Source organism: Euprymna scolopes, chromosome 7 (assembly GCF_053919585.1).
Source record: "Euprymna scolopes isolate OS-2025 chromosome 7, ASM5391958v1, whole genome shotgun sequence".
NCBI classification, from domain to species: Eukaryota; Metazoa; Mollusca; class Cephalopoda; order Sepiida; family Sepiolidae; genus Euprymna; species Euprymna scolopes.
In genome coordinates, this window is record NC_136488.1 from 140849528 (window position 1) to 140868815 (window position 19288).

The 19288-nt window shown below is 31.8% G+C and overlaps 1 protein-coding gene across 1 annotated transcript in view; it reads right to left on the reverse strand.

Moving 5' to 3' along the window:
- The window catches only part of LOC145280007 (uncharacterized), a 512870-nt gene that overhangs the window by 52736 nt on the left and 440846 nt on the right, over positions 1-19288 (reverse strand). Inside the window, exons 5-6 of the mRNA XM_080131636.1 lie at positions 4722-4897; positions 2603-2697 (exon numbers count right to left, since the gene is read on the reverse strand). Coding sequence (XP_079987762.1) covers positions 2603-2697; positions 4722-4897 — 271 coding nt within the window. The remainder of the gene's footprint in view (positions 1-2602; positions 2698-4721; positions 4898-19288) is intronic.

A 19288-nucleotide genomic window follows, 5' to 3' on the forward strand; every position in this document is an offset into this window, starting at 1 on the left:
TTAAAATAAAAAACAGAAAGTGTCAAATACAATGTTTGATCTATGTTTTTTAAAAATTTATTTTTTGCTTTTTAGGTATATGTGTAGGTTACTGATTGTGGTGATATCACTGTTATTTAGAAACGGATTCATAACATAGGGAGGTGGTTTTGTTAACTATTCTGTACTTTTAACTAACAAATTAATAGGCAATAATCAGTGTAAAAATTAAATTTAACTTGAAAACTTAGTTCTCATGTAGTTGTTGTCTCCATGTTTCTACTTTCTTTTTTTTTTCTTTTCACTCACATGCCCCTATTCCGAATTCACAGCAGTGGGCCGATATCAGTAGATTTACGAAAATAGAAACAGGGAGACAAAGAGTACATGAGAACCGTTATTTTTAAACAAAGTTAAAATAGAAACCAATGAAATATAAGGACACACAAACTAGAATGACGACGTACAGTATATCATACTTTCTAGGCATTATCTTCAATTTAGATACAAAATACATAAGAATCGTACAAAAAAAAATAAAATAAAATGTTTAATCTATATAGCTACTAACAAGCCGCTCGGCGTTGCCCGGTCAAAAATATGATTAAATATGATACTTTAATTCATGCATATATCGTATTTATTAGTATAGACCAAAACTCTATCGATTATTATATTGTACCTAATATATAATAGTGATTTCAAAAGTAAAAAACAAAAACAAAACAATGACTTCTGTGCCATCAGCTAGAATCGAAACCAAAACATATATCTCTCCAATCTTATCCGTTGGCATATGACCTAAAGCCATAAGAACATAAATCCTGCAAAAATAACGCTGTTTAAGAAATAACTTTTAATTAGCGCATGCCCAGAAAAAAAAAAAACGGGTATCGTCGACTTACAATAGGCCAAGGTTAATGTGTTATTTATTTTGACGACTTCGAGGCTATTTTACCGGCTAAAAACCAAATCGAAAGTGTGCTACAGGTCCGAATACCCTGCATATCAAATTTCAACTCTGTAAACTAAATATTTATGAAGAAGTTTGGTAAAGACTTTTCGCACACACACAATGACAAAATCACTTTATATATATATATATATATATATATATATATATATATATATATATATATATATATAGCAAAACTGGTAATTAGAAAAACCTAAAGAAAGTGCTCAATACTATTACAGAGCAAATATATATATTTTTTATTACCGTTTTATCTGCTTAGTTACACATGTTTCGGTTACCGAATCGTATCAACGATCCAGTAACTTCGTCAGACTTTAACAGAAATGATTATTAAGATTGGGAAAGCGATATTAGAAAAAGCAGGAAGAAAAAAAAGGGGGGTAATTCAATCATAATTTGACAAACTTTAGGTTTTAAGATTTAATAATTAAATAAACATCGAAAAAGGGCGAGTTGGAGTTTAAAAAATTCAACCGTTTCTGTTAAAGTCTGACGAAGTTACTGGATCGTTGATACGATTCGGTAACCGAAACATGTGTAATTAAGCAGATAAAACGGTAATATATATATATATATATATATATATATATATATATATATATATATATATATATATATATATATATATATTGTGTACAGAAAGTTGTTAGTTGAGACAGATCATTGGTACCGTCGGTTTCAAGCCCGATAATAAGGCCCGTTTAAGGTATCCTTATCAAGCTCTCTTCAGCCAATATTCGTCTATCTTATAACCGGAAGTGTGAAGTATATATACCTCGCGAATTCACGTTTAAATCTCGTTTTGTTAAATCCCCCCCCTATTTTTTTTATCGGATGATGTAATACCTAATTTTAAACTTTGAATTATTTAAATTCAAGATCTAATTTCGAAAAAAATTTTCCTTATATAAATCGATTTTAATTTGAATCCAATTTAATTTAAAAATCTCTTTTCTTATGTATAAAAAACTTTAAAATCTATATTGGTATCGGTTAAAAACTTTAAAATTCAAAATATAAATACGCTCTTACAATTGCGTCACTGTAATGAAAAGGACTATAAAAAGAAGAAAGAGCATGTTAGAGAAGACGATCATGTTAGAGACGTGGATGATGTCCGAGAGCACGTTAGAGACTTAGGTGACGTCACCGCCGTAACGAGAAGTAACGCGTGGCAGAAGCATGAGGAAATAAATGTCGTTGTTACTACAAGAAAAGACGAGTTGAAGTTTTATTCTTTATTTGCTTTGCGACTGAGGCTACAACGTGTTGGGCAGCGTTACAGTATTGTACAAGTGTAGTCCTAAGAGGCGCACAATCTAGACGTTTCCTGTTTCCCCGTTTTCAAGTGGAGTTAGGTTATTGCTAACTGCCTGAGGGTAATGCCGATTGAACTTCCCAGGCAATTTTTAATAGGCCAGAGTATCCTTTTCTTTAAAGATGTTGGCCTGATTCTCTCCGCCTTTCGGCTTTGTGCTACATCTTCCTGCGGTGGAGCGGAAGTACATCCAGTACACCCTTCTGCCCGTTTCTCGGGTGGGTATTAAACAAAAACAAGCGCAAGCATAAATCTTCTCATAAATTATCACGAGCACACGTTACACAGAAAAAAAATGTCTTCATGATCACAGAAATAGTGCTTACCTTTATTTAAATATGTGATTCTGTCTTCTTCAATTCGTTGGGTTGTAGATGTTGGGGTTTCTAACGTATACTTGAATCCAGATGGATTTGTATCCCTATGCAGAAAGATAGAAACATGCATAGATTAAAGATGCGCATAGGACAACAACAAATAAAAATGACCAAAACCTACTGTAAATTTACTGAATATTTATTTTTTTCAAGAAAAGTTGTATTTTTTATTGCTTATTTACTTTTATCATTTTTTTAAGAAAAGATCAATGATTTTTATGAAAGCTGTAAATTGTTAGGTGAAAGAAGAGGAAAAAAATTCTTTTTTCGAAAAATCTTACAAATTATATTTTTGTTAACAAATCTTTAAAAAATAAACAGAAAAAAATAGCCCCAATCACTCCCAAAGATAATTTAAAAAATACATTTTTTATACATAAAATAAACAAACAGAAAATAATGTCGATTTAGCGTTTCAACATTTGAACAATGCTGGGCTTAATCCAATGACTGCCGGTCGAGCACAGGCAATAATTGACGGAAAATCCCGAGGATCCGGGTCAAATTCTGCAAGAGTACCATAAATACTTGTTTTAAATGTAATTTAATTCTGTTTTCGCTTGATGAAACGAAACGAAGAAAGTCTATTTCCAAAATAAATTTCGCTTTTTTACGTTTCTAATGTATTTCAGTTATTTCATGGGCATAGTCGATAATTGGCCTAAATAACGAAATCAAGAAACATCGAAGGGCAATTTAAATCATGTTTTCAGACTCTGCGAAAGTGTAGCACTTGTTGAAACTTATTTCAATGTTCTAATTTTTAATATATCGATTTTTATAACAGACAAATACACACTAGCTTGATACGCGCATACAATATGACTTACATGGCGCCTTCCAGACGTTGTTGGAACGGTATAACAAGTGCATTGCAACCGGAGGAGATTACTTCGAAGGGAATTAAAGTTTCATATGTGTAATGCCCATATGAAAAAGTCTGAGAACTTATTGAAGGCACATCTTCTCTCTCTCTCTTTCTCTCTCTCGCTCTCTCTCTCTCTCTCTCTCTCTCTCTCTCTCTCTCTATATATATATATATATATATATATATATATATATATATATATATATTTCAACGATGACTTTGGAGTAAACGTTGAAATAAGTTTATATAAAGTTTTAGTTTTTCACAGAATCTAAAGTCAGCATTTCAGTTTTCCTTCTATTCAACCAGATTTTATCATTAACGTTAATTATTGGCTATGTCCATATATATCTATCTATTTCTCTCTCTCTCTCTCTCTCTCTCTCTCTCTCTCTATATATATATATATATATATATATATATATATAGAGAGAGAGAGAGAGAGAGAGAGAGAGAGAGAGAAAGCAACAAATCAAATTACACGTCCATCAAGGTTTCGTCTTTATTGCAAGACTTCTTTTAATTTATACATTCAAAACAAGATGAAACGTTGGTGGACCTGTAACATGGTTTGTCCTTTTTTTTATCTCTTTATCTTGTCGGAATAGTATTTCCATTATTCTCATCATCATCATTATCATCTCTCTCTCTCATATATATATATATATATATATATATATATATATATATATATATATATATATATATATATATATATATATCGAAAATAGGATTCTAGCAGAGCGCTCTTTTATAGAGCGCATCATTTATATTTTTTTTTGCGAAAAGTTTAGATGAGATAAGTCATCGGTATCGTTGGTTTAAAACCTGATAACAAGGGACCGTTATATATATATATATATATATATATATATATATATATATATGTGTGTGTGTGTGTGTTCCAAACACTTCAAAATCGTTTGGTTGAAATATGTATTCAATGTAGTAAAATGTTAGGCATAAGAAACATAAGTTATCCCCCCTTTCCCAACACAATTTTTTTTTTTTTACTAAAGATATTATAAAGAGGGAATCAAGAGACACGAGGCTGTTGAAATTAAACCCAAGGTCAACTTTTTACTCTCCTTAATTTGGTAATGTGTTAAATGACGTAATGTTTGCTAAGCACACCTATTCGTAATGAATGCAAAGAAAAAAAAAAAAAGAATAGAAAACGGAAAATGTGGTTAAACTTACATTTTTGGTATGTTGACATTCGATCCATGTAGTTTTTCTCCTCCCTGAACAATTTGTCCCTTAATATTAACGGTGCTCTGCGAACGACGGCGTTTGATGATTTTCGGTTTTATGTCTGGAACCAACTCTCCGTTTCCTGCTCCATTGTGGACGCTGTTGTAACCCGACGCCAAAGTCTGAAAATAACAAATAAATGACATTAGAAAAAAAAAAAAAAAAAAAATGAGCACAAAACTACGACGCGGAAATCATTTCTATTAACTAATAAATATACGGCGTCACCGGCATACCACTATTTTTTATGGATCGCCTCAGACAAGGCGTGAAGCCACTTGATGTAAGGCGCTAACAGGGGCGAAAAATAATTATCGCAAAGACAGAAGATGCTTATAGGCCTCGGTCTTAAAAAGTCCAAGTTAGGAGGAAAACGATCAAAAGAAAAAGAAGTCGACAAGCCTGCAACCCCTTTTGGAAGAATCTACTTTTTTCATTTTCTGATCAGTTTGTTCAAGGGGAGGGATGAAGCATCCTACCGGATGACAAACATTCACGCACTAACTCAGATGTTCCAACCAAGAGATCTTTTTAAAATTCTGACCATCCCTTTAAGTGGAATTGATTGAATCTCTCTTGCACTTGGTTCACCGGGTATATTTGCCAGGTAGTTTTTAAAATTCGTTTTCATGAGTCCAGTTGCTCCTATAATAACTAGAACGATGGAGATCTTCCTAAGATTCCAGTTTCTTTTCATGTCATACATAAGACCTTGGCATTTCGTTAACTTTTCCCTTTCAGCTCTGTTTTACCCAGCACACTAACTTCTACTAAGGTTGCTTCTTTCTCCTTATTGGCCCATATCACTATGTCAGTATGGTTCCGTAGCTGTAGGAACTGGATGGTCGTTATGTATTGGAATAGGAAGCTGTATTACAATGAAGTATCAAAATACCCTATAAATGAAGACTGCTAGATTAGCAAGCCTGACGAGCTGGAACAAAGGAAGCAGGGAATAGAAAAGACAGTTCTGAAGAACACATGTCATAATAATACCTAACAGAAAAGACTGAGACTAGTATAGAAGAAAAAAACGATTGGGTCAATCAAATTACAAATAAGTTTATGTACCTTAGCATGAAGCTTCAAATGAGACAAAAAATCATAAACAGGATTATTATTTACATAATAGGTGATAAAACCGCAGTTTAGGGTCGCCGCTAATATACGCATATTTAGAGGGAGCAATCATTTCCCTGAATACTGATACGATTAAGAAAAGGTAAAATCTCACTCCGATCAAAATAAAAGCGAGTGCAGTGTGTAGTAAAGTAATTGCTTAATATCAAGTTCTTGGGATTTATTACTGACATAATTCTTATAAGAAAGTTATTACTGACATAATTCTTATACGAAAAGTATTACTGACATAATTCTTATAAGAAAATTATTACTGACATAATTCTTATAAGAAAATTATTACTGACATAATTCGTATGAGAAAGTTATTACTGACATAATTCTTATAAGAAAATTATTATTGACATAATTCTTATGAGAAAATTATTACTGACATAATTCTTATCAGAAAATTATTACTGACATAATTCTCATAAGAAAATCATTGCTGACATAATTCTTATGAGAAAATTATTACTGACATAATTCTTATAAGAAAATTATAACTGACATAATTCTTATAAGAAAATTATTACTGACATAATTCGTATGAGAAAGTTATTACTGACATAATTCTTATAAGAAAATTATTACTGACATAATTCTTATAAGAAAATTATTACTGACATAATTCTTATAAGAAAATTATTATTGACATAATTCTTATAAGAAAATTATTATTGACATAATTCTTATAAGAAAATTATTACTGACATAATTCTTATGAGAAAATTATTATTGACATAATTCTTATGAGAAAATTATAACTGACATAATTCTTATAAGAAAATTATTATTGACATAATTCTTATAAGAAAATTATTACTGACATAATTCTTATAAGAAAATTATTATTGACATAATTTTATGAGAAAATTATTACTGACATAATTCTTATAAGAAAATTATAACTGACATAATTCTTATAAGAAAATTATTACTGACATAATTCGTATGAGAAAGTTATTACTGACATAATTCTTATAAGAAAATTATTATTGACATAATTCTTATAAGAAAATTATTACTGACATAATTCTTATCAGAAAATTATTACTGACATAATTCTCATAAGAAAATCATTACTGACATAATTCTTATGATAAAATTATTACTGACATAATTCTTATAAGAATAATATAACTGACATAATTCTTATAAGAAAATTATTACTGACATAATTCGTATGAGAAAGTTATTACTGACATAATTCTTATAAGAAAATTATTACTGACATAATTCTTATGAGAAAATTATTACTGACATAATTCTTATAAGAAAATCATTATTGACATAATTCTTATAAGAAAATTATTACTGACATAATTCTTATAAGAAAATTATTATTGACATAATTCTTATGAGAAAATTATTATTGACATAATTCTTATAAGAAAATTATTATTGACAGAATTCTTATGAGAAAATTATTACTGACATAATTCTTATAAGAAAATTATTACTGACATAATTCTTATAAGAAAATTATTATTGACAGAATTCTTATGAGAAAATTATTACTGACATAATTCTTATGAGAAAATTATTATTGACATAATTCTTATAAGAAAATTATTATTGACATAATTCTTATAAGAAAATTATTATTGACATAATTCTTATAAGAAAATTATTACTGACATAATTCTTATAAGAAAATTATTATTGACGTAATTCTTATAAGAAAATCATTACTGACATAATTCTTATGAGAAAATTATTACTGACATAATTCTTATAAGAAAATTATAACTGACATAATTCTTATGAGAAAATTATAACTGACATAATTCTTATAAGAAAATTATTATTGCCATAATTCTTATAAGAAAATTATTACTGACATAATTCTTATAAGAAAATTATTACTGACATAATTCTTATAAGAAAATTATAACTGTCATAATTCTTATGAGAAAATTATTACTGACATAATTCTTATAAGAAAATTATTATTGACATAATTCTTATAAGAAAATTATTACTGACATAATTCTTATCAGAAAATTATTACTGACATAATTCTCATAAGAAAATCATTACTGACATAATTCTTATGAGAAAATTATTATTGACATAATTCTTATAAGAAAATTATTACTGACATAATTCTTATAAGAAAATTATTACTGACATAATTCTTATAAGAAAATTATTATTGACATAATTCTTATGAGAAAATTATTATTGACATAATTCTTATGAGAAAATTATTATTGAAAAAATTCTTATTAGAAAATTATTATTGACATAATTCTTATAAGAAAATCATTACTGACATAATTCTTATAAGAAAATTATTACTGACATAATTCTTATAAGAAAATTATTACTGACATAATTCTTATGAGAAAATTATTTTTGACATAATTCTTATGAGAAAATTATTATTGACATAATTCTTATGAGAAAATTATTATTGACATAATTCTTATGAGAAAATTATTATTGACATAATTCTTATAAGAAAATTATTACTGACATAATTCTTATAAGAAAATTATTACTGACATAATTCTTATAAGAAAATTATTATTGACATAATTCTTATAAGAAAATTATTATTGACATAATTCTTATAAGAAAATCATTTCTGACATAATTCTTATAAGAAAATTATTACTGACATAATTCTTATAAGAAAATTATTACTGACATAATTCTTATGAGAAAATTATTACTGACATAATTCTTATAAGAACATTATAACTGACATAATTCTTATAAGAAAATTATTACTGACATAATTCTTATAAGAAAATTATTATTGACATAATTCTTATAAGAAAATTATTTATGACATAATTCTTATAAGTAAATCATTACTGACATAATTCTTATAAGAAAATTATTATTGACATAATTCTTATAAGAAAATTATTATTGACATAATTCTTATAAGAAAATTATTACTGACATAATTCATATAAGTAAATTATTACTGACATAATTCTTAAAAGAAAATTATTACTGACATAATTCTTATAAGAAAATTATTACTGACATAATTCTTATAAGAAAATTATTACTGACATGATTCTTATAAGAAAATTATTACTGACAAAATCCTTATAAGAAAAGTATTACTGACATAATTCTTATCAGAAAATTATTACTGACATAATTCTTATAAGAAAATTATTACTGACATAATTCTTATGAGAAAAGTATTACTGACATAATTCTTATAAGAAAATTATTACTGACATAATTCTTATAAGAAAATTATTACTGACATAATTCTTATAAGAAAATTATTACTGACATAATTCTTATAAGAAAATTATTACTGACATAATTCTTATAAGAAAATTATTACTGACATAATTCTTATAAGAAAATTATTACTGACATAATTCTTATAAGAAAATTATTACTGACATAATTCTTATAAGAAAATTATTACTGAAATAATTCTTATAAGAAAATTATTACTGACATAATTCTTATAAGAAAATTATTACTGACATAATTCTTATAAGAAAATTATTACTGACATAATTCTTATAAGAAAATTATTACTGACATAATTCTTATAAGAAAATTATTACTTAAATAATTCTTATAAGAAAATTATTACTGACATAATTCTTATGAGAAAATCATTACTGACATAATTCTTATAAGAAAATTATTACTGACATAATTCTTATAAGAAAATCATTACTGACATAATTCTTATAAGAAAATTATTACTGACATAATTCTTATAAGAAAATTATTACTGACATAATTCTTATAAGAAAATTATTACTGACATAATTCTTATAAGAAAATTATTACTTAAATAATTCTTATAAGAAAATTATTACTGACATAATTCTTATCAGAAAATTATTACTGACATAATTCTTATAAGAAAATTATTACTGACATAATTCTTATAAGAAAATTATTACTGACATAATTCTTATAAGAAAATTATTATTGACATAATTCTTATAAGAAAATTATTACTGACATAATTCTTATAAGAAAATCATTACTGACATAATTCTTATAAGAAAATTATTATTGACATAATTCTTATAAGAAAATTATTATTGACATAATTCTTATAAGAAAATTATTACTGACATAATTCTTATAAGAAAAGTATTACTGACATAATTCATATAAGAAAATTATTACTGACATAATTCTTATTAATTAATAGAACATAAAAGTGTATAGCAGAAGACTATATTTCGGTTAGGAATCTTTATCTTGGGCCCAAAAAATCAACAGAACTTAGACCATCCTGTAATGATCCAGTCTCTGTTGATTTTGCGATGGGAGTAAAGTTCTGTGCAGTTCTAGGAGGTCCACCTTCCCATGCCTTGCCTTCTCTCTTTGAGAAGAGGTTAGCAATAATTGCTACTCATTTGAGGCGCCCTCATCGGGGAATGCCGACAGAGCTGCCCAGGCACTTTGTGCAAGTCAGAATGCCCCCCCCCTTGGGGGAGCTGACTTTTCAATCCCACTTTACGACCCTGGTGTCTAAGTTCTTGCGGTGGGAGAGAACTAAATATAAACAAGCTTCGTCCGTTCACTATCGGTTCGCTATTTAATTTCTATTCATTACTAGGAATCCAACATACGAGACAAATCGTTAAAAAAAAAGATAATACTTTCTCACCCTTCCTCTCTACCGAATATATCTGTTTACCCCCCTCTCTCTCTTTCATCTTCTATAATATACATCTCACCTGTCTGTTTAAATGTATGCATGTATGTATGTATGTATGTATGTATGTATGTATGTATGTATGTCTAAAACTTTCGACAGTCGACGGATTTACACTAAATCGGTATCGTTTTGAAGCTCGACCCTTCGGACGACAAATATCGAAAAAGTGGCTAAAAACATTAATTCCTTCACCCTCAACTGGACACTTTTTTACAGGGTGGGGTCATTTTTTTTCGCCGATATTTCCGAAAGTCTATCCCTCTTTTCGATTGACTAGCCTTAATTTAAACATACGTCACTTCGGATTTGGCGATGGCACCAACAGCAAAGACGTCACGTTTTTTTTCACGTTCTTTTCCTCCTTCGCGGTACGGGTTCGAGCCTCTCTACCTACTACCACTTTTTTCTTCTAAACACACACCTCCAAACATCCGGGTAACGCTCAATTTTGGCGCAGACATTAGACAATCTAGAATGTTCGAACGACAGAAATCGTGAACGTTGCATAAACGCTAGTTGACTGCCCCTTTGTTTATACTTCCCAGCCCGTTCATTTATAAATCGATCAGAAAATGAAGAGACAAATCATCGTCAAACGGACAAAACTACCCGATAGGTAAAGGAATACAGAAATAATCGATAAAAAGACAAAACTCTTCATCTGCCTCCGTTCTTTTTGATGATGATGATGATGATGATGATGATGATGATGATGAAGAAGAAGAAGAAGAAGAAGAAGAAGAAGAACTTTTTTATATTAAAAACGAAAGTTCTTTGCATTACTTGTTTTGATCGGACTATTATTCTCATCTCGAATGTTATTCGTGTAGGGTCGGCGTGGATACGAACTTCGTCAGGCATCTTAGAAAAGAAAGGAGAAAAGTTACTAGCTCCGTAAATGGTTTCGTATTCTTGGAGTTTTTTGTTTGTTTTCTTCGCCGCAATAAACTAACCCCTTTCTAAAAAAGATGAGAGGTTGTCTCCTTTTAAACTGCACAGGAAAAAGGCATTTCTATAATAGCCTAACCTCTGATGGCTTTGGTGCGGAGGATTGACATCAACTGAAGAATACTAACTTCTGCATTTGGACGTGTAAAAACAAAAAAGGGTATTGTGCATGAAGGACATACTAACGTCTTTGAAGTTAGGGCTTTACCGTACATTAAAAGTTTTTTATTTTCATAAGTTCAGGCGAAACTTAACCAATACCGGCAAAGAATGAGAAAAAGCTCAATTTCTTTAAAATAAAATATTTGAAAACTAGTCTTGGAATAACTTTCCGAGATAGACTAAGAAAAGCAGATACCAGAGAAAGGTTTAATAATAAAATATCTATCAAGAACATCATTCAAAAAAAAAAAAAAAAAAAAAAAGATTAATGTGGTTTGGAATGTTCCCTGGCAACCAGACCCCAGTTATATGAAATAAATCGTATCCAAACGATTTCATTCCAGAAAGGTAAACAGGACGACCATCAGAGAACTGAACCGATTACATAAAATTGAGACTCCGCTCCTGACAACTAAGCTAAAAGATGAATCCAACACCGTATTAAGAATCGGAATTTTGTTTTTAAGCATGTGGCGAAGCTCTCTCCTGTATACACATAAGACGCTGGTAAGTAAGTAACAATCTAGTATTATGAACCGTATGCTTGAATCGTCAAACACACGTTGCATTGTTTGTGCGCTGTGCAAATGGTTGGTGTCTATCACAGAAGAAACACTAGGATAGAGACACGATGTTCCGTGAACTGAATGACGTAATCGGATTAAAGAAATGGCGGTTGTATTTTCATGTCAGCGAATGTCTGCAATGAGCAATCAACGTGTGCAGTAAACAATGGGATTGAACAGCGAGGGTGTCTCGCCGATAAACAATCGCCTCGGGGGAAAAATAAGAAACATAGTTAACATGTTGTTACCGACATTAAATTGTAACCGGCGTCTTTGTTGTTGCGCAGTAAGAAAAAAAAATGCCTCAATGGCGGTGCGGGGTGCATCTACAGTGTACAGTTTTCTTTTTATTTCTATTCTACTCTCGAAGGAATTACTCTGGAAAAAAATGCTAACAGAAGAAGAAGAAGAAGAAAAGGAGGAGGAGGAAGAGGAGAAGGAGAAGGAGGTGGAGAACAAGAAGAAAAAGAAAAGGAAGCAACTGACGTGCACAAATGTTTGTCTACCAATATGCTATAATTAATTCCACGGGCAGAATAGTTCTGCACCACTTTAACAAGGTGCTTTCAATAAGTTTCCAGACCTTTTTGTACAGACATTTAAAATTGTTATAGACTCTTGAAAATTCACTATGTTATTGCTATACATATTATGAGATGACTGACCAATGTTTGTGATTTTAGGTTCAAACGAACAGCTACAACAGAAATTGGAATACACCCTACTAAAGCCTGATTGTCACAACTGGTGGATTTCAAAAATCCAACCTGGACGTGAGGACACTTTAGAAGAACGATATGCAATAAAATTCTGTTTTAAACTTGGAAAAAATGTCACAGAAACGTATGGAATGCTTCAGACTGCTCTTGAACCATCTTGAATGAATCGTCATTTTTTTTTTTTTTTTAGTGGTAGCAAAGATTTAAGGAGCCTGTGAGAGATTATGCGGGGTGTAGGCGGAGTAAGGAAGTCAGAACATTAGAGTTGATTGTTCAAGTATAGAATTTCATAGATATGGACAGACGCGTGTCTAAAGAGACAATAAGTGCACACTTTGATGTCAGTGTGGGAACTGTACACACAATTATTCGCGAGGAACTGAAAATGCGGAAATTTGCGCGAAGTTTGTCCCAAGCGTGTCCGGAAAAGATCAGAAAGAAAGATGTTGTCACGGGCACCAAGACAATTTCTTACCCTCCCTATGGTCCATACCTTGCTCCTGCAGGCTGGAAGAGATTACTTCGAAAGGGACTAGAGTTCTATGTGTGAGCTACCAATAAAAGTGCTCATAAGAAAGATCTGGAATCTTATTTAAGGCATCTCGTATATTCTGTTACGACGATTAAAATCAAAATATAATACCACCAAACCTTATGTGTAGAATCCTTATTCCAATATTGATCAAAATCCATTAGATGGTTTTGGTTCTAGAAATTGTCTGAAATTAAAGCCTTAAGCATAAAAGGTCTAAGAAGAACTTGGAATTCAAGGAATCTTGCTCAATGCGTGTCGAAAGACTATGAGCCAAATTTAATGCAAACCTGAAATATTTGTAATTTTATATGGGAGGTTATGCCCATATTTCCCTCTAAAACCCTGTAAATACCCTAAAAAGCTGAAATTTAGGAAATTTATTAATATTTGATACCGTCTGTTAAAATTTCACAAAAATGATCGGTTGATTAGTCTAAAAGTGAATCCTATACATAGAAACATAAAACCATATACAAATATCTAACTTTACATTAATACTAGCCGACCCGTTTCCTGGCGTTGCCCGGGCAAGTAAAGTTAAAGAAATTCTATGCTCAATTTTGTACGATTCGGCGCGATTTCGTTCAAAAGTTGTCTACAGTTTTTGCATGTTTCACACAGAGCCATATCCAAACTTTTAGCAATCAGTTCTAAGTGGAAGGTTCAAGGTTAACTCCTTACTAAGATTAGCATGTGAGTACTTCCATCCATTCATAGCTGACGGAATGAGAATAATCTACCCTGTGAATTAAATAATTAAATTTACGCACGCACTTAGTGATTTTGCTACGTGTGGTAATGATTACTACACCCAACATTACAACTCCTTCATACAACACACACACACAACACACACACAACACACACACACACAACACAACACACACACACACAACACACACACACAACAAACACACACAACACACACACAACACACACAACACATACGCACACAACACACACAACACACACACAACACATACACACACAACACACACAACACACACACAACACATACACACACACAACACACATAGCACACACAACACACACACAACACACAAACACATACAACACACACACAACACACACAGCACATACACCATATTTATAAATAAAAACAAAAACGCTGACAATCATTTGTTATCCTACAAATAAATAAATAATTTCAATAAAGATTTAATTTGTTGCTCGAGGGCTTTTCAAAGGCATAGCTGCTATTCGGTCGGTCGCGTATATTTGTTGCTTACACAATCACGTAGGAGTTGAAACGCGTTTGTTGTACCCGCATACGTATTGTTGCTTCTTTTTAAATGGCGTCAACTCAAGTGAATATTGTCCCTATATCTACCGAAACAAAATTAGGTATGCTTATCTATAAATCTAATAAAGTCAGAAAGTATGTGTGTGAGGACCACTCTCAACCTATATACTCAACGAATTTTAGATGTACAGACCGGCTCAAACGACAGTCGACCAAGAAAATCAGCAAATTCCATGAGCGATGTTTTTGATAACGTAGTAAACATCACTCCATTATCAGTGTATTACGTTTTTACTGATTTGTATGCAAATATTTTAAATCATCTAGTATCCACCATCATTCGTTTGTCAATCTATCCATTCCATTAATCCTTATCCTTGAGTAGATTTTTATCCTTAATAAGTGGTGCTTTATTAGTAAACGTGGTGCCTCATTAAGCAACGTTGAGCCTGATCAATACTAAAATGGGTGACTATTTGGGAATGCTAGCTGTTGTATTTGCTCTCCGCTTATCTCGGCATTGTTTCAAGTCGTCCTTGACCTCTCCTTGCCACTGGATTCAAGCAGTGCCGATTCAGGTGAGGTGCGGTTGGATATTGCGCAACCCGTGCCTCATAATTAAATTAAAAAATGCATGCTGTACACGTTCTTATCGTAGTTTTTCTTTGTAAGAATTTGTTATGACTGACAATAAGGACTGCTAATATTATAATAATAGATTAAAAATTCATGCATAAACAAAGTATGAAACTACACACATTTATTAAAACAAGTTGGAAGATGTGGGAATGGAAATTCACAGCCAACGGACACACAAACACAAAACGGTACTTCTAAAATAAACTCGATTATCGCCCTTTAACTCTGGTGGCACATGCCTGGCCACCAGAGGGCAAGTTATACGTCACTTCCTGTTTCATAGATTTCTCTTCTTTCGCGCTGGACCCTCATCCAGTCAACATGCAATGAAGAGCCGCTCTGGTTGGCATTGGCCATCCAACCACAGCTCCTGATTAACCCGTTAGCCTCTCATTAACCACAAGTAACCTTACTCCTTTCTCAACGAACTCTTATTCTCAACGAACTCTTATTCTCACCATCTATATCCTTATTATTTCTCATGTAAATTTATGTAAATAAATCTACATTCTTTCACTAATATATATCGGTATGTTTTCGCCGTCATTATACGACCTTTTGCTTTTAAAATCACTCTACCATTCAAGTCATTCAATTAACAATGGGGATAGGATCCTCTATAACAAAAACAGACCATCCTATCTCCTCCCCCCACACACAAAGATGATTTAAAACCTCTGCACGCGCAATGGTTGTCTGGTATTCGGTGCTTATTTAGAATTATCTTTATGGTGTACGTACACGTCACGTAACGAACATATATTTCAAAAATCACGTAAGTTGATAAAGTAGTTATTTCTTTTAATTAATAAAATCAAATAGTATTATCTATTTCTTCTTATTGGAATCCCATGAAATGAGTAATTTGTACATTTATTTATCGGGGCCTATGGCGCAGTGGATAGAGACGTTGACTCTCTATGATTCCAGGTGAGCAATGTCTAAAGATAGCGGTTTCAATCCTACCCAAAACAGGCAAGTGATGAGACACAACTATGGATGGTAGTAATTATTTAGAATACAGTCAGTATTCCTATCCCGTCGCGGTTAACCACCCGAAAAAGGCCTAAACGTGGGGGAAAAATATGAAGATGAGGATAACAGTCTGCAAATAAAATAAATAAATAAGGAAATCAAATTTCATGAGGAAACAAAAAGAAGGCCGTCGACGGTCATATTGATTTAAATTTTGCTAAAATTCAAGTGCAACAATTCAATTCGACTATGAAGATTTTGTTTGTATTAAAAATAATTAAATCGCTAAAAATCGTAAAATTTTATTTTCTTAATTAAAAAAAACCCGCTTTATCAATTTGCGCAATTTTTGACGTATGACATTCGTTCCGTGACGAGTATGTATATCATAAAGGCTTTTCTGTACTTTTTGTTTTTAATAAGTACAATTCGAAATAAGCACCTGGTATTCTCTTGTCTAAGATAAGATATTTGTTTTTATTTCGAACTAACTATTATGGCCGACCCCTTTTCAAAGAGCAGATAACTCTTCTCTTTCACGTAATATAAGGGAGATAACTACTTTTAAGCTGCGGGAATCACATAAATATTTTCGTAACAAATTACAAGCACTTAATAATAGGGAATTGCTTTCCAATCACCCTGTCTGTTACTTTTACTACAATAGCTAATATGAGATGTAAAGATGTTCCCCGGAAGACAACGATAAAATTGCATGGTTTTAATGTCTTCTGTGGCCCAAATTCCTGCCACATGACACCCTTGAATTATACTGAATGAGTTTTGTTTAGTGTCGCCGCCATTTTCTCTTCATAAATAGAATGACATGTCGACGTGAGAATGACAGCTGATTGAAGAGATGACCCAGAAATATAGGTTTGTCTTTCCCTGGGGCCATTTCCGTTGAAATGGGGTTCTTTTTTCATTGGTCGACGAGTAATTAGCATCTTATTTGCACACTAAACATGAGGATTTGTCTGACTATTTATGCTTTCTTTGAAAATGCTTATATTATTGGCATGAATAAAAATAGATATCTATAAGAATATGCGAGAGACGTCTGTCTGGCTGCTGATGGATCGGCTAACAACGTTTATACTATTAGACTTACAGAAGCCCTCTTTTTAATCTCAAAAGACAATGGCCAACCTATGTAGAGTGCTTGCGTTAGAAAACTATATAGAAGTAACGGATGCGCAATCGTCAACCGCGCATCGGAATCGGTATTGTCAGAGTCAGATGACAGGTAGTCTAGGAAAACTTGAAGCACTGCCTGGATTAAGCAGAGAGAGAGAGAGAGAGAGAGAGAGAGAGGGAAGAGAGGAAAAAACTATTATTATTTCAGAGTTTTCCTTCTCCTAGATTAGTTACATAAACAAGTATTCATGTAACGTTACAAACGTTTATGCACGTGTAAACACTCAGGACCCAACACGTTGTAGACTCAGACGAAAAGGAGACCACAACAAGAAACAACTCGACTCACCTTTTTGTTCTTAAAATAACATTTATTTCCGGGTACTTTCCCCCGAACAAAACGTGATCGCACTCCCTCTCTCTGACCTCGATCCTCTCGAACGTGCTCATCGGTCCGTATACACTTTCTTTTTATAATCTTTTTTCGTTTTCCTTGCCGTAACGTCACGTCGCACACGACTCGGCATTTGCATGCAGCCGCCATACGCGCGTCCGTGCTATGTTACATTAAGAGTCAAGAATCAACTCGTCTGCATTCCCCGGTAGAAGTGTCTCAGGCGATTTACAATAATTGGTTGGTTGTTTTGTTTTACGGCATATCAATCCTTTTTGGGTCATTTAATGCTGAATCCGGTAATTTTGGAGAAAGGCTTTATGTTTCACGATCTTTATATCATTAAATATTTATTTATGGTGTTTGGTTTGGTTGTTTTGTTTTACAGCATATCAACCATTTTCGAGTTAAATGAATTTGTAGCAAAAGATTATTGATTTAGTTTTGGGCTTCGCAGAACATGATTGAGTTTTATAAAGGGAATGGAAATAAAAAATAAATAAAATAAATGTTCGGTGCATTTTAGGTCAGGATGCCGATATCTTTAGACAGCCTTGTCTGGTAGCACCAGCCTATCAGCAATGAACCTATCCACAGAGAAGGTGATATCTGAGAGATTGCCACTCCTCGGACCGAGCTAGACCATTCCTTACTCGACAAGAAAAGAGCAGTTATTGGTCTGTCGGATTGAAACTTATTAGTTGGATCCTCGACGAGTATGACAAGCGTGGGGTCAGCTTGTGCTGATTTTAGCTTGATAATAATGATTTCCGAGTGTAGAATTAAAGCAGTTTATTTCTAATGATATATATATATATATATATATATATATATATATATATATATATATATATATATTGATTTTGTTTGTTTTCCGTTTTTTTCCTTTTGAAACCGATTTTTAATGATAAATTATGAATCATTTTACTCAGTATTAAAATAGCTCCAGGATATCTATGCCTATCGATCTTGTATTATTCCTTGCCGTAACGTCACTTCGCACAAGACTCGGCATTTGTATACAGCCGCCATACGCGCGTCCGTGCTATGTCACATTGAGAGTCTAGAATCAACTCGTCTGCATTCCCCGGTAGAAGTGTCTCAGGCGATTTACAATAATTGGTTGGTTGTTTTGTTTTACGGCATATCAATCCTTTTTGGGTCATTTAATGCTGGATCCGGTAATTTTGGAGAAAGGCTTTATGTTTCACGATCTTTATATCTTTATATATATATATATATATATATATATATATATATATATATATATATATATATATATATACATCATCCCTTTTTAAAAATATGGAATCGCACGATCATTGAGGACAAGATTCAAGCAAGCAAGCAAGCAAAGACGGTCGGTCAATCAACAGTGTTATATAT